General features: G+C 41.9%; 1 protein-coding gene across 1 annotated transcript in view; it reads left to right on the forward strand.

Moving 5' to 3' along the window:
• Nucleotides 1-26,570, forward strand: part of CUNH10orf67 (chromosome unknown C10orf67 homolog) — a 109,513-nt gene that overhangs the window by 16,209 nt on the left and 66,734 nt on the right. Inside the window, exons 4-5 of the mRNA XM_055593911.1 lie at nt 4,244-4,318; nt 23,545-23,694. Of these exons, the coding sequence (XP_055449886.1) occupies nt 4,244-4,318; nt 23,545-23,694 (225 nt within the window). The remainder of the gene's footprint in view (nt 1-4,243; nt 4,319-23,544; nt 23,695-26,570) is intronic.

Here is a 26,570-nt window from a genome sequence, read left to right on the forward strand (position 1 = left end):
CATGTATTCTGCATTCTCTCTCCAACTTACATTCTCTTTCCCTCCTCCCACCACAGGTACTCTCCAGCTTCTGACCCCTACAGACACTACAAGTTAAAGACACACACACACAAACAAAACAAACAAACAAACAAACAAAAAAGACAAAAAAAAACCTCAAAGTCAACCTAATATCCACATATAAGATCATGTTATTTATCTTATGGGGTCTGGGTGACTTCACTTAGTATATTTTCCAGTTCCATCTACTAAAAATTTCATAATTTTATTTTTCTTTACTGTTGAACAAACTTCCATTGTGTATATGTGTGTAGCATGTTTACATTATCATTTGTCAGCTGATAGACATTTAAGCTGATTCCATCTCCTAACTGTTGTTAGGAGAGCAGTGATAAACACAGATGAGCAAGACTCACTGTGGGAGAATATGGAGTCCTTTGGGTACATGCCCAAGAGTGGTTAGCTTGGTCACACGGTAGTTCTATTTTTAGCTTGTGAGAAACATCCACATTGCCTTACAACAGAGCTGTTCCACTTTCTGCTCCTATCACCTGTAGGTACGTGTTCTGGCCCCATACCCTTGACATCATTTGTTATCTTTCGTGTACTTGATGACATTCTGACCAGAGTGAGATAGGATCTCAAAGTAGTTTTAATTTGCATCGCCCTTGATGGCTAATGAAATTGAAGACTTTTGAAAGTGTTTATTAGCCATTTGTGATTTTTGTTATCTTGAGAACTTTCTGTTTAGTTCCACAGATCATTTTTAAATTGGGTTGGTATGATAATGTTTAGTTTCTTGAAGGTTACTTTTTGTTATGGTTTGCTTTTGTTGTTTTGTTTTGCAGGTTCTAGATCCTAATCTTTTGTTGGATGTACAGCCAGAAAAGATTTCCTTCCTTTCTCTAGGTTGCCTAGTCGCTCAGTTAACAGTTTTCTTTACCTAAAGAAGCTTTAGAATTTATGAGATTTTGTCAATTATTGGTTGTATTTCTTCAAGAAGTATAGTTCTTTCTAAGCTTGTATCTCAGCATGGACTCTACTCTTTCTGCTAGCAGTTTGAGCATGTCAGCTCTTATATTAAGGTCCTTGATTAATTTGGAGTTGATTTTTGTGCAGGATAAGAGACAACAAAGAGTCTAATTTCATTCTTCCATATGTTGATGCCTAGTGTCCCCAAATAACCTGTTGAAGATGCTATCCTTTCTCCAATGTGTATTTTAGGGTCTTCATTAAAAGCAAACAAACAAAAAAAGGCAGGCAGCTGTAGTTGCAAAAAGTTATATGTCAGTTTCCTGTCCTCCTCTATTGATACATAAATCTGTTTGTGTGCAGTACTTGCTCTTTGTATTACCATGCCTCTGAAGAACAAATTAAAATCGGGCATGGTGATACCTCAGTTCTGTTCTCCTTGCTCAGGATTGTTTTGGCTACCCAGGGGTTTTCTGTGCTACCATATAAATTTTTTATTAATATTTTTTATTTTTAAATAATTTTATACATTCACTTGTATCCCAGCTGTAGTCCACTCCCTCTTTCCCTCCCAATCCTCCCCTCCCTCCCTCATCTCCTCCCTGCCCCCTTCTGAGTCCACTGAGAGGGGGTGTCCTCCTCTCTTTTCATCTGGCCCTAGTTTATCGGGTATCTTCAGGATGGTTGCAATGTCCTTATCTGTGGCCTAGCAAGGCTGTTCCTCCCTCAGGGGGAAGGGAAGCTCATGAGTTCATGTCAAAAACAATTCCTGTCCCCCTTACTAGGGAACCCACTTGGATACTGAGCTACCATACCATATGAATTTTAAGATCGTTTTTTTCTATGACTGTGAAGAACAGTGCTGGAAGTCTGGGGTCACAGTGGCTGAGTTTGCTGTTTTTCAGGGAGCCGTTTTTACAGTACCAGTCCTTCTGATCCATGAGCATGAGGGTATTTCCATCTTCTACTGTCTCCCTCGATTTCACTCTTCAGTGCTTTCAAGTTTTCATTGTAGAAATCTTTCACTTCATAGGTTAGGTTTAGTCCAAGGTTAGGGTTTTGTTTATTAGGATTATTATTATTGTTGTTGTTGTTGCGGCTTTTGTGACTGGTTCTCTAATTTCTTCTTGGTATTTTGTTATTGGTGTATAGCAGGGCTACTCATTTTTGTATGATGATTCTAGGAGTTTTTCTGGTGAAGTCTTTAGTATCTCTCAGGTATAGAACTGTATTGTTTTCAAATAAGGATATATCAATTTATTTTATTTTCTATTTTATCTTCTTTAAAAATATATTATATTTATTATATTGTGTATGTGTATATGTGTCTGTGTGAATGTGTGGGCACATGGAAGTGTGGGTGCCTACAGAAGCCAGAAGAGTGTCACATTCCTTAGAGCAGGAGTTCCACGGGTTTCTGAACCACTCAATACGGAGGTGCTGGGATCTGAATTCTAATCCTCATAACTGAGCAACAAGTGCTCTTAACTGCTAGGTTATATCTCAAGCTTACATCTTTTTGTTTCCTTCTCTTGTCTTATTGCTATAGCTAGACTTGCAGAACTAGTTAAATATTCGCAGCGATAGTAAACAGCCTGGTCTTGTTCTTGACTTGACTGAAAATGTTTTGAGGTTGTTTTTTGTTGTTGTTGTTGTTTTCCATTTAAAGTATTTTGATTATATTAAATAGATCCGTTTAAACTGTTTATCTCATCTTGGCTTAATTTTGGTCACATTTCTCTAGAAATTTATCCATTTCTATCAGATGTTCAATTTTCTTGAATTATAACATTTAAAGGTACTAGCTAACGATTTTCTAAATTTCGTTCTTATCTGTTATCTAGTTTAACCTCTAATTTTATTAAATTAGGTCTTCCTCTTTTGTCTAGCTTGAGTATATGTAGGGAGATGGACCGGCAAGTTCCATGGTTACCCATGTGGAGGTCAGAAATCTTTTCCACTGTGTGAGGTCAGGGCTTCAGACTCTAGGCATCAGGTGTGGGACTGTCCCTTTACCTCATGATCCATCTTGCCTTCTCTCTTTGATTCGTTTGGATAAGAGTTTGTCAACTCCCTTTTGTTTTCTTTTGTTTTTCAAAGAACCAACTCTTTGTTACATTGATTCTTTGTATTGGTTTTGTTGTTCATCAGTTATTATGTTATTAATGTCTGCCTTGATCTCAATGATTTTTTCACATCTGCTGACTTTTTCAAGGGCTTCTAGGAATTTTAAGTCAGTCTGATGTGCACAGTGGGACTATATATTATATATACATTATATATATTTATGACAGAGTTATATATTTGTACAATTTCTAAGCTGTAAAAAAGAGCCTCATTTTAGTGACCACATCATAGTAAATACTTTCCCAAGCATTTAAAAAAACACTTATTTAATTTTCAAGTCTATCCAAATCCCCAACTGGAAATATTGTTATCCCTAAGATACATATTACAGAAAATAAGCTTGCCAAGGTTAATCTCTTATGTCAGCTCAGATTGCAGGGGATGCCATTTGTCTGTTAAGTCCTTTCTGACTCTAGCACTGAATTGTTGTTTACAACCATACTAGAATCGGAATGGTTATGAGAATCAAGAGTATTTTTTTAAAGTAATGCTTCATTTTTACCCTAAGCAGATACAGTCAAATTTATTTGAGTAATAAAATTATTATAGCTTATAGATCAACAAAGCTAGCCTTCTTTTTATGAGCCTATCCCATCCAAAAGTACAGGAGCTGTGGACTGGAAATATGGCTCAGTGGTGACAAGCACTGCCTGCTCTTTCATGGGAATGGGCACAAGTCTCAGCATCCACACAGCAGCTCATAACCATCTGTAGCTACAGTTCAACAGCATCTGACACCCTCTTCTAGACTCACATGAGGTACATGCAGAGAAGACACCCATATGTGTTAAAATTAAAGTTAAAATTAAAAACAAAAGAAAAGGATGATAGGAACATGGGAATGTAAATAGATCTTATTCTTTTTCTAAGCATGTTTTAGGAACATTCTAGAAGACTTTAGTTGATGTGCACAAGGAAACATTGTCAAGCTATCTATACCTTATCCATAGCATTTTTTTATTGCTCTTGGTTAAGCACAAAATTAAATGTGTTACAATAGCATAGTGTAGAAGAAATGGTGATAAATTGAAATTTTCAAGAGGTTGAAGAGTTGGTGAGTCGTTGCTATGCCTTCTTTCCCAGGAGGTATTCAGACTGTATCCAGAAGTGCAGTGTGTTCACAGCATTTATTTTTGGTTTGCAGACTGAAGACATCATAAGAAAAAGCTTTCAGCAGCAGCTAAGTGATGCCATAGCTGTTATCAAAGGAATGTACATGGTGAGTTTTGAGTGCTGCCAAGAGCAGGGCGGGGCGGTTCCTTGCGTGCAGGGAGTGGAGCTCACCTTGAGGTCCTGGTCTGTACTTACAGCTTTTAAGGTATGTTTCCACAAATTTCAGGTCATCTAAAAGAATTGGGGCTTAGGCTATTCACAGTAACATTACATGCTGACAGAGAAAACGTTGTAGAATCTGGAAAATTGCAATCTCATTTTCTGATCACCTAGGTAAGTACCTAAATCATCCAAATTTCTCTAGTGAAGAAGCAACTGGGTAAAAGAAAGTCAGAGAACAAGAGTTCAAAAGACATGTCATCAATACTAGTGAATGAATGGTCCCCTGTCCTTGATGGAGAAACCTTCCTAATGGCAGGCTCAATGGTGCTTCACTCCGTCACACAGTGGGGAAAAAAATGCACACTTTTTTTTTTCAAAGGGTTTCTCTGTGTAGCATTGGCTATCCTGGACTTGCTTTGTAGACCAGGCTGGCCTCAAACTCACAGAGATCGACTGCCTCTGCCTCCCTAGTGCTAGGATTACAGGTGTGTGACACCGTGCCCAGCTAAAAAAAGATGCACACTTTCCAAGATGACTTTTAGACTTAGGAAGCATCTTATGCCTCTCTTTTTATTTACATCAACAGTTTCATCTTTCGTTTAAATATACTTTGATAATTAATTACTTATGGCTGATTGGCTCACTGATCACTTATCTCTTTGCATGGCATTTGGCATCTCTGTATTTAACTGCACAACTTCACACCTGTGCTAGAAGATAAGGATGGTGCCTTCCTCAGCGGTGTAGCTCTGTGCACGGCTCATGGTCGACCATCAGTTGGTAATTGTGAGTGCACTTTCCAGAGCCTGTTGCGGATGTTGGAATCGCTTGTTTCCCACCACTCTCACTAGTGCATATCTTCTCCCCTTTTCAAACTCACAGAACCACATCGACTTTTAGAGAATCTGAAAACATATTTCCACTCTAGTTTTTAATTTTGTTTTAGCAATGGCATAGGTACAGGAAAAAGTCAGGTCTGACCAATGGGACCTGCAGATGAGTTGCTGTAAAGCTTAGGGAAGAGGATTAGTGCCAAAGGGAGGAACCTGCCTTAGTCTGCTTTCTGTGGCTGTGCTAAACACTATAAACAAAAGCAACTTGGAAGGAAAGGGTTGATTTAATCACAGTTCACAGTCGATCATCAAGTCAGGACAGGGCTCAAGGGATCTGGAGGCAGGATCTAAGCAGAGGTCATGGAGAATGCTGCTTATGTTCTGCCCAGTTCACGAACCTCAAAAGACCAGGAATAAACAGACTCTGCTGTAAATACATGAGGTTCTTTTTATTGTAAATTACAAGCTGCAGCTTGGGCCCATTCATCGGTGGAAGCCAAGCGTGCCCCATGCTCAGGTTAGTTGGGTGATTTAAAGATTCTGGTCCATCCCAGCATGCCCAAAGCAGGGGCGATTCCTGCCTGGCAAGCATCTATTAGTCAAAATGCTACATTTTGAATTGATTGGCTATAAGAAGGTCCCCAGACCATAATGACCTGGTGTCCCTCCCTAGGGGGATGGGCCAGTTTCCTAGCAACTGTATCTCTAGTGGGTGGGAAAAGAATGCAGTAAGGCGGTCCTTCCCCTCAGGGCATTACTGGACTTCTCCACCCACCTAGTTCAGGCCTTAATAATAGCTGCTAATTTTTAATCTTTTGGTCTCTCACTTATTGGTTTGCTCTCTATGGCTTGCTCTTCTTACTTTCTTACACAATCCAGTAACACTCAGTGACTCAGTGGTCTTGGCTCTTGCATATCAGTCATCAACCAGGAAAATGCCCCCACAGTCTTGCCTATAGATAATCTGATGGAAGCATTTCTTTTTCAGTTGAGATGGGCTGTTCTTCCCAGATGATTCTAACTGGCATCAAATCGTAAAAAATACCAGCACAGAACCCATGAGAAAATGTCACCCTTTTTTTCCTTACATTTATTCGTGTGTGTTTGTTTATTTGTGGAGGTCATGGGACAACTTTGTGGAGTTGTTTCTGTCCTTTCACATTTATGTGAGTTCTAAGAATTGAATTTCCCCTGGCAATGGTCAAAGAGACACCTTGGTCCTAGTGGTGCTCTTCTATCATCAGGGACAGAGCAGACGGCGGTCCTCTCTTCATCCTGGCTCGATTCCTGGCTTGGTGGCCAAAGCTGTCTTATGCTTAGGACTCATAAAAATCATATCAAAATCAAATCTAGGCACCACACAAGGAGGAAGACAAAGACCTTCGGACCTCCATGCCACCCACAGACCTGCCCTCTATGGCACAGGTGGGCCATAGATACCCGCTTGTTTTCATGCCAAGGAACGTGGATGGAGGATGTCACCCAGGGGCCTTACAGCTGCAGCGGGAGCTACCACAATGTACAAGCATGTGGTGTTCAGATAGGAGAGAAGTGGAGCAGTTTGAACATTATGAAGAGGGATGGAACTGGAGACTTGAGGGTGAAGAGGAGTAGCCTGTTTTGAGTGGCCAGACCCGCCACCTGGGGCCATGGTGAGGTCTCAGCATAAGCTGCCACTGAGGGCCTGTCCCTGGCTGAGCACCATCAAGAACCACATGGATGTCCAGGGGCTGTGCATAGTTGGCCCTGCCCCTCCTTGGGCTTGGCACTCTGAAGAGCTAGCCCCATCTCTCACAGTTGGCAGCACTCTGGAGAGTGCCCTGCACCCCACCCAAGCAGCACAGTGGAGCCAGTCATGATGGCGGGGGTGTGGTGAGCCAGTCTTGAGGATAGGAGTATGGGAGAACTGAAACTGCCACTCACCTGCCACAGGGTGACATAGGCACAGAGGTAATGCCCCACCCACTCATCACCTCAGGCAGCCAGGAGAGCTGCTCACTGGCTGTAGTAGTTGGGACAGCAGACCCTCCACCTCACCTGGACAGTGCAGCGGAGCTAGCCCTGATGGTGAAGGCAAGGATGAGCCAGCTGCAAGGGGGTAAGAGCAGGAGAACTCTCCCAGCCCCTCACAGGCTACAGCATTTGGGGGAAAAGGCCCTGAACCTTTTCTGGGCAGCACAGTGGTCAGGCTCTGAGCCACCCCTAGGGCATGAGAGCAGGAGAGCTGACCTTGTCTCCTGACAATAGTGGCTTTGGGTGCCTAGCTGGGGCAGTGCTTGAGAGCTCACGCTGGTGGTGAGACAAGGGAGAGCCAGTGGGCTGACCAGCTCAGCTTCCACCCAGGTCCACATCCAGGGCTCTGAATTGGCTCATTCCAAAATCTATATCATTTGCAAATAGTTGGGATGCATAAAATTCCTTCTGATCCAAAGCTGCAGGATCTCCATGACATAGGGCAACAACAGGATAATTAGAAGAGTTCTAATAAGGATCCAATATTGATGGTGTCACAGAAGCCAGAAATCTCAAGCCAGACCAATGACTCATCACGATGAACATTTGTGAGAGAAGATGTGTGGACAGAGGAATATACTGTGGGACACACTGTGACACATGACAGCTTCCACGATGAGAAGTTTTCTATGCTTTGTTTTTTGTTTTGTTGTCTGTTTTACTTTGTGATGGAGGTTACAAGAGTGAAGGGCAGATATGAGGGGGCAGGGAGAAGAGCAGGACTGGGGTACATGATGTGAAACTCACAAAGAATTAAAAAACATTTACAAAAAGAATCAAACTCAGGACATGAGACTTGTGTGGCAAGGACCTTAACTTGCAGAACCATTTTGCGAGCCTCTCCATCTTAATGTTGAGATAGGATCTCCCATTGCCTGCAGACCTCACTGTTTGATCTAGGTTGGATTGGTAGCGAGCTCCTGGGATCTGCTCATCTCCACTCTCCCAAGGGCTCAGGATATACAGCCATGCACCCTACTCAGCTTTTATCAGTGTGCTGCGGGTCCCAGCACAGGCCTTCATGTTTGCAGCGAGTCTTTTATCCACCTTTGCTGGCCCATTTCCTTCTTGGATTAGTATTGCTATGCTCCTTTCTGAAGCTTAGAATGCTCACAGCAACCAGAGGACTGAGATTCATTATACATGCTGAAGCGACAAGGTAGAAAAAGAGGTTTCTAGTGATGCTGCTGAGTAGCTGATGTAGCTTACCCTTTTGCTTCTGAGATGATAACCCTTGGTGTTTAAGCCATTGTTGGCTGTTCAGGTACTTGAAGCTGAAAACATCCCAATACCAACTGCTCTGTAGACAGACTTTGTGTCTCTGTGCCATTTGTGATTGTAGATGTGGCCCTATGCTGTTATGTCTCAGTAACCTGTTCTTCTCCAACATGGCCTTGCTTCTCTCCTGACCAGCAGGGGCTGGTTCCCCTCCCTGTAGTCAAAGGTGGCCTTAGTGGCTTGCACATAACCAAGACCAAGAGGAAAAGAAGTGGCAGGACTTCTGAGGCAAGATCAAGAAGAAACCTTGCAAGTTACCTTCAGATTCTCAGAAGCCTGGGTCTCTATACTACTTCTCTCTGGGCTCAGCTGCCATGCTCAAAGAACCCAACCCATATAGTCTACTTGAGAATGCTAGGTCTGCAGGCTCATGTGAAGCCAGCATTTTAGTCATCTAAACTCTAGCATCAAATGCATGAGTGGAGAAGCTTCCAGATAATAGCAACTACCAGCATTTAGAATACTTCCATAGCTATGAACAAAAATAGACCCCTCTGCCATTGCTACCCTGATCCTCTAACCCAGAATGTCAATCGGCATGATGAGCAGCTGTGTTTTACATCACTGTCTTTGAGAAAGCATGTTATTTGTTAACTGATGAATAGGATAGGATACTTATGCTCACAGAAACATACAATTTCTTGATTGTGTTGTCAGATAGATTACTTTTCTGATGGTTTTCTGCTTGCACGGGTTGGTTAAAAGTCAGTATAGTGGGTGTTGTAGAGCAAGTGCTATGGATGTAAACTGCCTGGGTTCAAATCCTTGCTTTGCCACTTAATTGCTATGTGACTTTAGGCAAAGTCTGCTTCATTTCTCTGCTGTAAAATGTGTCCATGCCACATAGACAGACATTCTCCAAGAGTAAGGTAGATTGACCTTTATAATGGTACCCAGACCTTAGTGGCTAAATCTAAGTATTAAATAGATAGCTGCATGTTAGTGCTGCTGTGACTTTCTGTTTCTCATGAGTATATTTAGTATGTAGGCTCACAGCCTTCTGCCTACTGTCTGAGGATAAGGTGAGATTTCCTTATGAAACCTCAGTAACCACTATCCATATTTGTTATGTTGAATCATACAAAATTCCCATTTTGAGAGTCAAAAAGTCAAATAACTCACATGGTACATAGCTTAAAAATCAGTGATTTTAATAACTTTAAAACAAAGAAAGCAATAAATTTCATGAGAAATGTATTTTTAAGTAAAATAAATCTTGGCATAAAATATCTTCAAATGAATGCTCTATAGTATGATATGCTGGATACTGACATTGTGGAGCTGAGGTAGGGGTAAGCAGAGAGGAGATCATAAATAAATCACAAAATATAAGTGGGTATGTGCAAAAATAAACACATATAGTAGAATTTATGGGACTACCACAAATGAGCAGGTATTTCTGCTAGTGGACTTTATGAAGACATCACTGAGGAGGTAATACTTACGCTGGGTATAAAATTAAAATATCTGTGAACAAATACTTTCATGGTGTCTCCCTTTGAAGGTTCTATCTGTCTCCTTTTGTCCAATGTCTTGTTTGAAATAGTTACAGAGGCCGGTGTGGTGGTGCATGTCTTTAATCCCAGCACTCAGGAGGCAGAGGCAGAAGGATCTCTGTGAGTTTGGGGCCAGCCTGTTATACAAAGTGAGTCCAACATAGCCAAGGCTACACAGGGAAACCCTGTCTTGAAAAACAAAAACCAAAAGCAAATAAGAAAAGAAATAGTTTCAGAAGTAACTCAAGAAATCTAACGGTAGTCTAGGCAGACAGTTATACTAGCATTCAGTAGAATATTTCTGATAGAAATCTAACTTACTTGGTACTAACCCCTCAACCCGGAAGGAGGGGTGCTGGTTAGGTGAAGTGGTTGAGCAAAATGGCTCCCCACATGTATTAGCATGTGAAGAGAAGGTGAGGTATGATCAGAGACCTGTGCATGGCCACTGTTGCTAGATGTGGCATTGGCCCACGTAGTAGCTGCTAGCCCCACGCGGCTTCTGAGGGTGACATTAATAACTGAGTCTGCTGGTTATTTCTCTCTAATTCCTGACAGGCCTCTGAAAGTGGTGTTGACAATAGTAGAAGGGATTTACCTCAGAGCCTTCTGAGTTAGTGTTCTTGCCAGCTAGCTACTAAGCCTGCTCATATCTGTGCATCTAGAGCTGTACTCATCTGGTTGGATGTCTTGAATGGGGTAGCCAGAGATGAAGTATCTTCTACCTATTCTCACCTCGAGGAAAGTAAGCGTTCGAAAGGCAGCAGCATCTTGATCTTGTAGCTGAAGAACACAAGACAAAAACTGTTAACCAAGATGCTCAAGGTCACAGGACTGCATAGTAGTCCATTTTTGTTAAGTCTCTAAAGTTATTCCATAGACCATGGGGTTTCCTAAGCAGGAGAAAGAGAGCTGCCTTATCTTTTAAGATGGTTACTTCTGTAATTTTCAAAAAAGACATTGGACAAAAGGAGATAGGAACAACCTTTGAAGGGAGGCACCATGAAAGTTTTTGTTCACAAAATTTCCTTAGGACTTAGTACAGTGCTCAACATACACACACACACACACACACACACACACACACAAATACTAGTGAATATATAATGGAGAAAAACAGAAAGATGAAAGGAAAAAATAAAGGGGCGATATACATGATCTATAGTTGCTTAAGTGGTGATGAGAGTAAATAAGGAGAAAAGAAGGCCTACTGTAAATGAAAAGAATTAAAGTTGTTTCTTCAATATAACATATATGTAACATATATATGTACATATATACATATATATATCCAGTTAAACATAGATGAGGGTGTGGGTGGGGGAATAAGAATACGGGTGGGATGGAAAGATTTCCCGAGCTCATGGCTTGGCAGGATTAACATAGTAAAAATGGCCATCTTACCAAAAGCAATCTACAGATTCAATGCAATTCCTATCAAATTACCAACACAATTCTTTTCACACCTTGAAAGAAAAATTCTCACCTTCATATGGAATAACAAGAAATCCAGAATCGCTAAAACAATCCTGCACAATAGAAGATCTTCAGGAGGTATCTCCATCCCTGATCTCAAGCTGTACTATAGAGCAACAATACTAAAAACTGCATGGTACTGGCATAGAAACTGGCTGGTGGATCAATGGAATCAGATAGAAGTCCCAGAAATAAACCCACACACTTATAGATACTTGATTTTTGACAAAGATGCCAAAACCATACAATGGAAAAAAGATAGCATCTTCAACAAATGGTGCTGGTCTAACTGGATATCTACATGTAGAAAAATGCAAATAGATCCACACTTAATCACCCTGCACAAAACTAAAGTCCAAGTGGATCAAAGACCTCAATATAAAACCAGACACACTAAACCTGTTAGAAGAAAAAGTGGGGAAGAGCCTTGAACTCATTGGCACAGGAGAAAGCTTCCTGAACAGAACACCAACAGCACAGGTTCTAAGAGCAACAATCAATAAATGGGACCTCATGAAACTGAAAAGCTTCTGTAAAGCAAAGGACACTGTTATCAGAACAAAATGACGGTGTACAGATTGGAAAAGGATCTTCACCAACCCTACATCTGACAGAGGGCTAATATTCAGAATATATAAAGAACTTAAAAGTTAAACAGCATCAAATCAAGTAATCCAATTAAAAAAATGAGGTACAAAGCTAAACAGAGAATTCTCAATAGAGGAATATCGAATGGCAGAGAAACACTTAGTCATCAGGGAAATTCAAATCAAAATGACCCTGAGATTTCACCATGCATCAGAATGGCTAAGATCAAAAACTCAAATGACAACACTGCTGGAGAGGATGAGGAGAAAGGGGAACCCTCCTCCACTGCTGGTTGGAATGTCAACTTGTACAACCATTTTAGAAATCAATCTGGTGCTTTCTCAGACAATTAGGAACAGCGCTACCTTAAGATCCACCTTTACCACTCCTAGGCATATATCCAAAAGATTCTCAGGTACACAGTAAGGACATTTGCTCAACCATGTTTGTAGCAGCTTTATTTGTAATAGCCAGAATCTGAAAACAACCTAGATGACGCTCAGTTGAGGAATGGATACAGAGGTTGTGGTACATTTACACAGTGGAATACTACTCAGCAAATGGTGGGAACTAGAAAAGATCATCCTGAGTTACATATCCCAGAAGCAGAAAGACACACAGGATATATACTTACTCATAAGCAGATATTAGACATATAATATAGGATAAACATACTAAAATCTGTACACCTAAAGAAGCTAATCAGGAAGGAGGACTCTGGGTAAGATGCTCAATCCTCATTCAGAAAGGCAAAGAAGATGGACATCAGAAGAGGGGAAAAACAGGGAACAGGACAGGAGCCTGCCACAGAGGGCCTCTGAAAGACTACTGTGCAGGGTATCAAAGCAGATGCTGAGACTTATAGCCAAACTTTGGGCAGAGTGCAGGGAATCTTATGAAAGAAGGGGAGATAGAAACACCTGGAGGGGTCAGGAGCTCCACAAGGAAAGCAACAGAACCAAAAAATCTGGACACAGGGGTGTTTTCTGGGACTAATTCTCCAACCAAGGACCAAGGCCTAGAACCCCTACACACATGTAGCCCATGGCAGCTCAGTGTCTAAGTGGGTACCCTAATAATGGGAACAGGGACTGTCTCTGACATGAGCTGATTGGACTTCTCTTTGATCACCTCCCCCTCAGGAGTGGAGGGGGGGGGGAATGCAGCCTTGCCAGGCCACAGAGGAAGACAATGCAGCCACTCCTGATGAGACCTGATAGGCTAGGATCAGATGGAAGGGGAGAAGGACTGGGGAAGGGGCATAGGTGGAGAAGAGGGAGGGAGGGGGTTTGGAGGAAAAGAGGGAGGGAGCTACAGGTGGAATACAACATGAATAAACTAATAAAAAATAAAATTAAAAATACCCATACACATAAAAATAAATAATAATAAAAAATAATAGGGGTAGGGATGATGGAATAGGAGTAGGGTAGGGGATGAGGATCAGAAGACAGGGATGGGGGGATGGAGAATGATGGATTAAGAGTTAATCTTAATGAACTATTCATTGATTGAAAGGAATGATGGTGGTGTGACTGTGTAAGGAAACATCTTTACCTCTTACAAGGGCAATCTAAAGTCTTTCAAGCTCAGTAATGTGTAGGATTCCTTCATCACTGCCCAAACACAGAAGTAGATAAGTAGACAGCAAACTATTATTTTCACTATTTTGGTTAATGTATAAAAATTTACATCAGAAAAATAGGCATGATCTAAACTCAAATTAAGTCTAATTCTTATCTACTTGTTTGTGTGTGTATGTGTGTGCACATGAGAGTGTATCCCCTTGCAGAGGCCAGAGAAAGATGTTAATCTACTTTCATCATCCTCTGCATAAGTCCTTGAGACAGTGGACCTGCAGTTTGCTTTTTTCAGGTCTGTTGGCTGACCAGCATGCCCAGAAATCTGCCTGTCTGTGCCCTCATGATGAGGTTACAGAGGCACGCATTGTGCCTGGATTTTACCTGGGAACTTGAGATCTGAACACAGGTCCTCGTGCTTCTGTAGCTGTCTCTCTAGCCCTCACATTGTCTTTTAAATATGTCTTAGTACATTTACGTACACATCTTCCATGTTTGAGGGTCTGGCAAGTGTTGGCTCTCTCTCAGGAGATGACATTTACTTTTGAGCTTTAGAATTTTGAAGTATGACTCATGTTCTTCTGAGAGTTCTTTGAGCCCCGGGATTGAGAAGGGTATCCTTTCTATGATTTTATTTTATTTCTATGTGCCTCAGTGTTTTTGCCTGTATCTATGTATGCATGTGAGGGGGTTGGTCCCCTGGAACTAGAGTCATGGACAGTTGTGAACTGCCACGTGGATGCTGGGAATTGAACCCTGTTCTCCTTGCAAGAGCAGCCAGTGCCTTAACCATTGAGCCATCTCTCCAACCCTAAGGGAGGTTTCTTCAGAGGACATCTACATTTGCCTCGGTAAGAGATCCTGTTGCTCTGTGCTGACTATACTGTAATTCTCAGCGGAAATACGTCTTAGACTACCCATATGTGTGAACATGGGGAGAAATTTTCTCAGAAAGCTTTTGTTTGCTTGCTTGTTTTTCATATTGCCCTCATTTTTCACAGCCAGTTTACAGGCAGGGACTACCTCTAGCGCAGTGTGGTTCCAGTAGGTGAAGAGTTCGAGCTGGATGTTTCCCACAGTGAAAGGCTGGCCCTGCCCCTGGGTTGTCCCACCTTTAATAGGACATCTTGACAAAGACCCATTTGTCTCTTCTCTATGACCTGTAGGGAGCCGAAAGCCAACTCAATAGAATTACTTTCCACGACTTGACAGATAGTATAATGGGTTAGAGTACATGTCTCTGAACCTGAGTGGGGGTCCCAGTGCACCTGGGCACTGTCCAGTGCCCGTGTGCCCCTGTAACCACAGCAGCTGTGAGTGGAGATGGAGACAGGAGGATTGCTGAGGTTTGTGGGCCACCAGGTTCAGTAAAGGACAGTCCCAAAGCAACAAAGCGAAGAGTAATAGTGTGGACTGCGGGACATCCTTCTTCAGCATCTGCGTGGCATCTGCGTGTCCCTCTTACCACACACACACACACACACACACACACTGATTCCAAAATTTTTTGTTTACAATAGGAGTTATTCAGAAATTTATAGTTAATAGAACATCATGCACGTCTTCAATAATGCCTGGAACACTATTTTTAACATACATTGAATGTTAAAAACTATGGCAGAGTGATGACTGCCCCTCTTCATATGTACAATTTCTATTTCTGGGAGAGGAAAACGGAAATGACTAAATTCTGCCCATTACTGAGTTTCCATAAACACGTGCTAGCTCAACATGTTTAACCAACCACACTAGCTTTGGTTAGTTGCTTTATGAAATTGAAAAATTGTTTATAGTAGGTTAAATTAACAGTCACCATTTGAATCCTCACTTGGGCTTGTTAGCTTGCTTTGACTCTTGACCTCACAAGCCTTGCTTTTCCTGGCCACCCTCTTTGCTCAGGCTTAGTCATAATGCAACAGTTGAGCCTTGAAAACACAACCACCACCACCCTATGGTTTTCGGCAAAGGACATGAGTGGCTCTCTGCTGCCCCCTAGAGTCAGTTAAGGACGTAGCAACTTCTCTCAGCTATGGTGCGTAGTTCCAGACTTTAACTTTTAAGTAACTTAATGTGAGATATTTGCAAAAAGAAAACTTAATAAAATCATATCATCCCTGCTGTTTTCTTTTATTTTTTTCTTTTTATTTTTTTAGGTTTTGCACAATAATGAAGGGGGGAATTTATTCAAATTTCAGGGCTGACTGGTAAATAGTTCATCATGCAAAGCCTGAACATCAGTGCCTCAATTGTCATGTGACCATCTTTGGGCCTTCTTCGTCCATCTTCCAAGGGTCAAGTCAGTCTTTCAGGTATCCACCTGAGTTTTCCACACCCTGAGCGCGGGCCCGATGCAGGCCGTGTCTGCCGCCGTCTCCAGGCTCTCCTCCGCCATCTTCGCCCGCTCCTTCTTAAGGCGCTGTCACTCGGCCCTCGACTCAAGGAGAAACCCTCCATCCCTCAGCCTAGCTGCGGACGCTGGGCCAGCACCGCTGTTTTCTTTTAAAAGGGTATTTCGCTATAGCTCTGAAAAAACAAACAAACAAACAAACAAACAAACAAAACATGCTCAGTATTTCAAATGGGAATTTAGGAAAAGAACTTGGGTTGTAGAACAAAGCGATAACAGAATGCCATTACCAAACTAATTCCAAACTAAGAATCATTTTAGAATGCCATTCAGTGGATGTTCCTTTTCCCTTCATTTGTGATCTTTTCTTTACTGAGAACTTTAGAATCACTTCAAGTCTATTTAGATATTTTGTGGCTCTATATGAAAACTATCTTTAAAAAAAATAAGCTAGTCTGGTGTGGTGACAGAGCCTCCAACCTCACACTTGGGAGGCAGAGGTTCCCTGTCGCTGTGAGTTTGAATCCAGACCAGTCTATACAGCTAGTTCCAGGCCAGACAGAGCTGCCTAGGCAGACGCAACCTCAAGTGAACAAATGTGACTATCTGTTTACTCTGTGGACTCATACTGCTTTTCAATTAATTCTGGATGTGTGTACATGCCTGTGTGTGCGTGGCAAATGCACACATTTGGGTGCGTGCACAAGGGTGTGTGTGTTTTGCTGAGGTGGAATCCAGGATCTTTTAGCTAAGCAAGTGCTCTCTAATGCACAGCAAGTTTATGCTTTGTTTTTTTATCTGTCTCTTCTTTATGATTCTATTAGCTTTTTATTCTTTCAAGTGAACTAAAATAATTTGGGAGGTCATATCATCTTCAACAACAGTTCCTCTTTACTTTTATTAAAGTTTGGTTAGTCAGAAATTTATTCATGAGTTATGGAGGAGGTTTTCTTATTTGTAGTATTCAATTTACCCACCCAAGAATGTTATCTTGGATTACTATTTATTTCTGTCTTCTGAATTTCAAAAAAGTTTTATAATTTTATTTATGGAAGTTTTATATGTCTTATACACCCAATTTATTCCTATATGTTATAGTTTATTTCTTTAGAAGGTGTAATCTTTTCTCTCACATCTTTATGGCTTATTGCTAGTGTATGTTGAAAACAGAGGTGTACTGACATCATTAAGCAGCTCTGTTGAAATGCAGTTTGCATAGCTTAAAATGTTCCCATTGAAAGGACAAGCCAATGCTGCTGTGAAGCCAGCACCACAATTTAGTTTGAGAAGCTTTTCATACACCCTTAATCCTAGTTCACTGCCGGGTGTTTCCTTGTCTTGTCAAGGGGAAGACAATGGACGTGTCTTCCCAGGGAGCTCAGTGGACATGAGCTCCTTGCTTGCTGACTCATTTGCCTTCTGTTTTCTGGGTTTGGTTTTGTGTTTTCGTTGTTTTTCCCTTCTTGTTCCATAAGGTCAGGGATCCCATTGTCTGCCGTTGTCTAAGTAGTGTTTCATGCATGTAGGACCACCTAAGCTCCTTGGCATAAGACGAAGATCACCACCTTTTCCCACTTCTGACATTCTTTAGCTTATCCACGTCTTCACCCTATGAAGAGCCCAAGCTGTTTGCATTCATTTGCCTTTCTCTTCTCACCTCATTATTCATCACCTCCCTAAAATTTTCACACATTACTTCTTTTTTTTTTCTGTTTCTCATGTATTCAAGTCTACAGGTTTTTTTTTTTTTTTTTTTTTACTGAACTTTTATGTTTGCTCTATTACTGAAAGTGGAATATTAGGCTGGGGTGTAGCCGAGTGGTAGAGTACTTGCCTAGAATATGTAAAGTCCTGGGTTCAACAGACAAAAATTTAATGGGTTACCAAACCACCTATGCTATCATATTGTTATTTCTGTCTTCAGTGGTTGTATATTTTATATCTACTTTATGTATTTGTTTCCCAATGCTGAGTGATTATATGTTTACAACTATTAAGTCCTTTGCATAAATTGATTATAATGCAGTGACCTCTGTCTTTTGTGAAAACAATTATTTAACCAAATTTGTTTTGTCTGATGTTAGTGAGGTTTGTCTCCATTCTCCTTGGTTTATCAATTGCAGGGAAAATCTTTTGTTATCTTTAAACTTTCAGCCCATGTTCGTCCTTCAGGCTATCATGAGTCTCTCTCTCTCTCTCTTTAAGATACTTAACACTTTATTGAGTGCTTAAGATACTAGTGTGGGAAGAATGTAATGTTAGCTCATAGACTTCCAGCCCAGGAGTCTCTAAGCAGCAGTTGGGGTGTTTGTAGTGTCACACAGCAGCTTCACCCCAGCATTTTAACAAGAAGGTCTTTGAACAGCCTGCTGAGATGGCGGTGGAAGCAAAAGGCCACAACTAGCTTGCAAAAACACCCATCTGAATTGGCGGGGGGCAAACAAATCATATCTCGTTGGAATGTTAGTGATTTGTAATTTTTTTATACAGTGGGCCAACATAAGGATCCCACTCTTTTTTTTGAAGTACTTTGGGGTTAGAATATACCCAGGTTCTTGCATCAGAATGTCTACCCTTGTTTTCAACTTCTGCTTACACACTGCTTGGGATGGTCAAGTGGGGATTTCTCTCTTCCTCAACAACAGAAATGCCAGGCTTCCTTACCAAACTCAGTAGTTGGCAGTCTCAGGACATGCAGGCCACACTTTTTCTGTTTCAGAGGCTCACACAGCGCAGCCAGCCCACTGTAGTGCAAGGCATTCTTCATCTGGTTGATCCCCTACAGGTTCTTACTCAGGGTAAAAGTAAGGTTCTCACAACAGGCATTCGTTAGCACACAGGCTTCCAACCCAAGAGTCTCTAAGCGGCAGTTGGGATGTTTTATACTGTCACATAGCAGTTTCACACCAGTGTCTTCCAGCTTGTTTGAAACCCATAGGCTCTTCAGGTGCTGGTTACCACTGAAGACTTCAGCCAGGTCCTGGCGGCCACTAGTGTGATGAGACAATATCTCAAAGTGACATCAGGAAACTGTCCGGGAGAGTCAGAGCCCTACAGAGAACCTTCAGCTCTTCATCCTTCAAGTCATTGGAGCTGATGTCTAGGTGGCCTAAGAACATCAGAATGGTAGACCCAACATTGCTCACTGCGGGGGCAAGTTGGCCAACACTAAGTACTTCAGAATGCAGTCTGGCTGGCACAGAGTCTTTCACATTGAGTATATACCTTTTCCAAGTTATTGGATGTGAAATTAGGATACTTGAACGTATTGCTTCTGCTCAGGATGCAGGCAAAGATCTTGCAGTCATCAAGTGAAAGGTTACAGGCTGCTACAGCAAGTACTTGAAGGATGCAGCTGGTATACTTCAGATGATTAGTCAGCCAAAAAGGCTGGCTGACTGAGATGAGAGCCCTCCATTTGGAGGAGTTGGATGTCCTTATTGCTTATGAGCACAGAGCACGTACGATGCCAACACACAAGTAGCTTTGTCACTAACTTTAATTTATTTACACTTTAAAGTACTTGCTGAAGGATAAAGGCTTGCTTGTTGATTATTAGTATTTACTGTTGAATTATCTTTTAGTCAAACAGTGGTTATTCCTAAACCATCTGTATACCCAAACCACCACACAGAGACTAAGATTTATTTAATTAACCTAGAGCACAATACTGGTAAATAATTACTCCATCCTAATCCTCCAAGGCCTCATAGTTTCCTCCCATTCAGATCTCCTATATTATACTTGCTTTTAGTCATATCTTAGGTCCGGTTCATCTCTCCTCCTGGTTTCAAGTCCTCTACTGCTTATCTCTCCTCTACAACTCCTCCCACCCCCTTTCTTCTCCTCCCCTCCAGACCAGGATGTCCCACCCTATTCTCTCCATTGCTCAGCATTGGCTAGTTGTTTTATTGACAGTACAGAGAACAAATGGTGACATGTTTACACAAACTTGAGACAGGTGATGCTTAGAATAAACATCACAATGCAATGTCCAGATCAAAACCAGATAGCGGGGTAGAGAAATCAGCATTTGAATGAACAAGGGTGAATTGTATATATTCGGCAAGAACATTATACCAACACTTACTTTTGCGTTATGTTCTTTATTCTGGTTTGTAATTCTTTGTTCTTATTTTCTTACTGTCTTATGACTTGCTAGATTCTTTGTATTAGTATGCTTCATTTTGTTTTCTCTTTATTTTTGTGTACTGTGGTGGTTTGAATAGGTATGACTCCCATAGACTCATGTGTTTGAATGTTTGGCTCATAGAGAGCATGGCACTATTGGGAGATGTGACCTTGTTGGAGGAAGTGTGTCACTGTGGAGGTGGGTTTTGAGGTCTCCTATTCTCAAGCTCCACCCAGTGTGGAAGACAATGTCCTTCTTGCAGCCTGCAGATCAAGATGTAGAACTCTCAGCTACTCCAGCACCATGCCTCCTGCCATGATGACAATGGACAAAATGTCTGAAACTATAAGCCAGCTCCAATTAAATGTTTTCCTTTATAAGAGTTGCCATGGTCATGGTGTTTCTTTACATTAATAGAAACCCAAACTAAGACATGTACCTGCTGGAGAATTTTTAAAATTTTTATTTGTGGTTAGCTTGAAGCTTATATAAAATGTCTCATAGTTACACTAGTCTGCTTCAGAGCATGGTGACCATGCCAGCGTCCCAATACTCAAGAGACTGAGGTAGCTCGCAAGTTCTAGGCCGATCAGTGCTACACAGCAAAGTCTGTTTCAAAAGACGAACAAGAACAGCAATAAAAGGGGGAAAAGTCAATGAAATGATCCCTAATGATATTCTTCTACACACATAGACAAGAGCCTAGCACAGGCATCATCAGAGAGGCTTCATCCAGCAGCTGATAGAAGCAGATGCAGAGACCCACAGCCAAACTTTAGGTGGAGCTTGAAGACTCCTGTGGAAGAGGGGAGGAAAGGATTGTAGGTGCCAGAGGGGTCAAAGACACCAAAGAAAACCCAGAGAGCCCATTAATCTGGGCTCATAGGGGCTCACAGAGACTGAACTGACAATCAGGGAGCCTGCATGGATCTGACCTCTGCACTTTTGTAGCAGTGGTGCAGCTGAGTCTTCATGTGCGACTCTAGCAGTGGGAGCAGGGGCTGTCTCTGACTCTTCTGACTGTGTTTTCTGACAGCCCTTTTCCTCCTAATGGGCTGCCTCATCCAGCTTTTATATGAGGGAAGGGGCCTAGTCTCATTTCAACTTGATATGGCATGTTAGGTTGACATCCATAGCAGCCCTGCTCTTTTTCTGGAGAGAAATAGAGGAGTGAATGGGGGTGAGGGGAGATTGACTGGACAGGAGAAGGGAGGGGAAACCGCATTCAGGATATAATATCAGATAAGAATAAATTAAGAAAATATGTATATTGAAGATTGCTTTTAACCATGAACACTAAAATGGGAGGGAAGAAATAATTTAAAGATAAAATTGATTGCTTAAAAGAAAGACAAAAGGTAAAGACTTAGAAAATGCTGAGCGTAGTTTTATAAAAATTAAAACTGCGTTTGTGGTAAACCATGGGGACACATGCCTGTAATCCCAGCATCTGGGAGCTACAACAGGAGAACTGCTGTGACTGTGGTCAGTATGATCTTTCTTGTGAACTCCAGTCAATCTGGACTAGAGATTAAAAACCTGGCTCGGTAACAACGAAAGCTGAGGGAGGGGAGGAGGGAGAGGGAGGAAAGGGGAAAGGGGTACAACTTAATGACATACAATGACATACATTTCAATGACATACAAGCCTGCATACTTTAATACTTTCCTTCATCCAATATTTTATACTACTATGGATGTCACACTTTACATCTTTTTAAATTATTTATTCTTTAACTACTTTTTGTAGCTATAGTTACTTTTAATATTTTTGTCTGAACTACAAACATATACCAGGGACACAAATAGGCCTGTGTTCTGCTAGACTTCTAGGGATCCAGAGTACCCTGGGTCATGGCTTTTGTGGGACTAAAGCCAGGTTAGAGGGCTTCCCTGGAATAAGAAATTTAATGACTGTCTGCAGGCTTGCTTTAGGGGGCCTGTGTGAACATGTCTCCTGGTGGGTCTCTGCTGCTTATTGGGGCTGGGGTGAGATAGAAATGGCTTGTGGTGCCACTCATGATCTGCAATGGGACCTGAATCAGTAGAGCCTCCTCTGACAGCATGGAGACAAATTCCTCCCGGCATGTTCCCTGGTGGGCTGTCACTGTTAATTGACAATTAGGGTTGTTCCAGGGAATTTTAGGGTTTTCTTTGTGGCTGAAAAGCATGAACTAGTGTGATTTTTGCTCAGTTCCTGAGAAGGTGAGATTGCTTTCAAATCACAACTGAGACAGTATTGGATGAATCTCGAGGCCAGTTCATGGTCAGCAGCTATAGCAAGCCAGTGGACCTGTTACCCGAAACATGGACAGACATACCTCCTCCTGGATTTCTTAGTGGCTCCTGAACTTGTGGGACCAAGACCAAAAGTGTGTAGCTAAGTCCACAGTGCAATGAGTTCATCTATGACTGTGGTGCCAGAACTGTTTTGATTGAGGCTGCCAGTTGGCACAGATCTACCCTCCCAAGACAGTTCTCTCTGGGGTCGACCAGAGCTGTACATCCTTCCGTGTGGGTAAGCATTTGTCTTGATATATGACTACTAAATTCTCGTGGCATGGAGAATGCCTTCAGGAAATCTGTATCCTGTGAGAAACCTCCTATTTCATCATCTTCTTCACCATCACTTGTGTGGCAGATAAAATTTGAACATGTCATGCTTCGTGTTTTATCAGATAATATGGCACTGCATTGCTTTTTCATGAGTTTTAATTTAGAACTATTGACCAAGAAATGTGAGCAAATTGCAAACTTAAAATTAAAATACATTTACAAGACAACAAATCAAATTAAAACAGTTTCTGTATGCAGGTGTCATACAGGAAAGTGAACCATGCAAAGAGATAAGAAAGAAAACCTGAAAAACAGGAAGTCTAATGACAGATACTTTATTCCAAAATATTTAAGCCCAGTAAAAATTGGACAAAAAGTTTCCTGGTGTAATACAATCCCACAAAGATGCATAATTACATTGAAACTCAACTCTGGGTAGTGTCATTTCTTCCAAGAAGATGGGTTCTAGAAATAGGCTATCTAGTTTAAGGGCATAAGAGTCTGGCCTGGTCTCAATCATACAGATAGCATAGAGGTTAGAGGTCATTTGGGCTATTAGCCACCTCTGGTTGGGGAGCTGGTGGAAGCCATTGGCTATAAGGGTCATTTAGATCACTAGCCACTTTCTGTCCTGGTTGTAGGTTCTTGAGATAGCCTAGGCTAATAGACAACACAGATCACCAGGCAGCTAATCATTTCTGGTTCTCAGTTTTGTGAGTGGAAGAACAGCTATTTCACCTTCCCCACTGAAAGGCAATTCCGTGTGTCTAATGTTACTGGTTTCTCAGGAGATCTGTGAGCTCGAGGTTCTACAGGCTATGTTCCCAACAAGTTTCTACTCAGATTCATGATGCTTCTCTCTTCTCTCCAGAAATTCTTTGAAATAGAAGAAGAAAAAGCTGCCATGCAAGAGGCAGCATTCATGAAAATGAATGCCTTGAAGAGAAAACTCAAAGACAGAGAAGATAAGGATTTTATGGATGATCTAGAACAATATGAATACACCGATTTTGATAAAATTGTAAGTTTCATGTACTTTTATAAAAAAATTAAAATATTAATCCACATAAATAGGATCACAGATAGCAATAACCCTGGGTTAAAAATTAATCAGATCTGGGCTGTGGAGATGAATTAAAATGTAAGCATGAGGCCTGAGTTCATTGCCCAGCACCCACGTAAAGCCAGGTGTGGTGGTGTGTACCTATAACAGAGCATGTGGCGAGGGTTGGGACAAGGGACGCTCTTCGGCTTCCTGGCCATGCTGTCTAGACAAGTAGGTGACCTCCAGGTTCAGTGAAAGATTCTGTCTCAAAAAATAAGGTGGAGAGTAATGAGGAAGACAGCTGATAATCACCGTCTGACGTCTTTATTTAATGTATATGGGTGCTTTGTCTGCACGTACATCTGCAGACCAGAAGACAGCATCAGGCAAGTGTGAGCTGTTATGTGGGTGCTGGGAAGTAAACTCAGGACCTTCGGAAGAGTCATGAGTGCTCTTAACCTCTGAGCCATCTCTTCAGCCCGAGAATAAAGAATCCTTACATAATTTAGTAATATTTGTTATAAAGGTTGCCAACAATATTTATTTTATAGAGAAATATTTTCAGGGGCTGAAGAGATAGCTCAGGGGTTAAGAGTGATGGATGTTCTTCCGGAGGTCCTGCATTCTGTGCCTAGCACCCATGTTGGGCCACTCACAATCAGCACTAAGGGATCCAATGCCTTCTTGCCTCCACACAGACACAGACACAGACACAGACACACACACACACACACACACACACACACGAGCACACAATCTTTTTTCTATTATTATTATTATTACTATTTATTATATTTTATTCACTTCATATCCCAGCTGTAGCCCCTCCCTCATCGCCTCCCAGTCCCAGTCTTCCTCCTCCTTTCTGTACCCGCCACTGTGTCCCTCCATTGGTCCTCCTCCCCTATCTGATCCTAGCCTCTCAGGTCTCATCAGATCTGTCTGGATCCTCTTTCTTTGTGGCCTAGTTAGGCCACCTCACCAGGAGGAGGTGATCAAAAAGAAGGCAACTAAGTTTGTGCCAGAGACTGCCCCTGCTTCCTTTACTGGGGACCCCATGGAGATTGAGCAGCCCATGGGCTACATCTGAGCAGGGGGTCTGGATCCTCTCCATACATGGTCCTGCAGCCCTGCTGGGCCCAGATTTTTTTGGCTATGTTGCTCTCCTTGTGGAACACTTGTCCCTTCTAGGTCTTTCTAGCTCCCCCTTCTTTCATAAGATTCCCAGCACTCTGCCCAAAGTTTGGATATGAGTCTTAGCATCTGCTTCTATTCCCTGCTGTGTAGTCTTTCAGAGGCCCTCTGTGGTAGGCTTCTCTCCTAGTGACAACACATGCTGGAGAGGATGGAGAAAGGAGAAACCTCCTCCATTGCTGGTGGGAATGTCAACTTGTACAACCACTTTGGAAAAAATTTTGTGCTTTCTCAGAAAATTAGGGATTAGGATCCAGCTATACCACCCTAGGCATATATCCAAAATATGGTCAAGTACACAACAAGGACATTTGTTCATCTATGGTTGTAGCAGCTTTATTTATAATAGCCAGAATCTGGAAACAATCCAGATGTTCCTCAACTGAAGACCAGATACAGAAACTGTGGAACATTACACGATGGAATACAACTCAGCAATTAAAAACAAGGAAATCATGAAATTTGCAGGCAAATGGTAGGATCTAGAAAAGATCGTCCTGAGTGATGTAACCCAGAAGCAGAAAGACACTTATAAGTCTATACTCACTTATAAGTCTATATTAGCCATGTAAAACAGGACAAACATACTAAAATCTATAGTCCTAAAGAAGCTGAACCCTAGGGTAGATGCTTAATCCTCATTCAGAAGGGCAAACAGGATAGGCATCAGAAGTGGGAGAAGACAGGGAACAGGACAGGAGCCTACCACAATCTTTTTTTAAAAAAGAAAGAAGATTGTATTTTCAAATAAGAATGTTGACGTATCAATAAACCAGACCTCAAGCCTCTGAGGATCTGACCTCAGACATGACCTTACGCGGCTCACAAACGAGCAGCTTACAGTGAGAATAGCCTAATTTCTGGAGTTTTAACTTAGCAATTGTGATTCTCCTGTTCAATTCATCTCATTCATGTTCATTTGTGAGGTTCATTCATGTTCCTTAGCAACCATCTGAAGACAAAGAACCCACAAAATCATATATATGTGGATGAGGTATGACTCTCATTTGAACCCACATCAACACTTGGATGTGTCGTAATCCTTACTTGAGTGTCTCTTTCTGTTAAAATCCGTATGTTTCAATGCATGTTAAAATTTGTCTTTGTGGGAACTCCAACTCTGCTGCCAATGAGCTCATTCTGAAAATCTTTTCAGTGCCCTAGTTAAGGATCTGGCTTCACATGATGGAGATCACTAAGAGATAAGGGAAGCCCTCAGGATATTGGCCATGGTGGTGTGGAGCTGCCTTCCCCATCACAGATGGCAGAATGACCTTTAAATCAAGATTCCAAGAAGGAAAAGCTCAGATTCCCCTACTTGCTTCTCCTCAGCGAGAAGGTCCAGTCCCTGTGGTCACTGAGGCGCAGGGCCAGTGGAAACACAACTGGGAGGTGCAGGACAGCAGAAAGCAGGAGAGCTTGGAGCTCTGTCTGTGAGGACTGCACAGAGGGGGCTCATCCTCGTCTCCCATTGGCTCAGCACTGCCAGCCTTCAGGGTTCCCAGCAGCAGGCCTGAACCAGACAGGATTTTATCATGAGCCTCTAAGAGCAAGAAAATAACTGAATAGGAGCTGCAGAATTGAGGAGGAATAGGTGAATCTAAAAGGCTTCACACACACACACACACACACACACACACACACACACACACACACAC

The sequence above is a fragment of the Psammomys obesus genome, unplaced genomic scaffold (assembly GCF_907164565.1).
Source record: "Psammomys obesus unplaced genomic scaffold, mPsaObe1.curated_primary_1811, whole genome shotgun sequence".
NCBI lineage: Eukaryota > Metazoa > Chordata > Mammalia > Rodentia > Muridae > Psammomys > Psammomys obesus.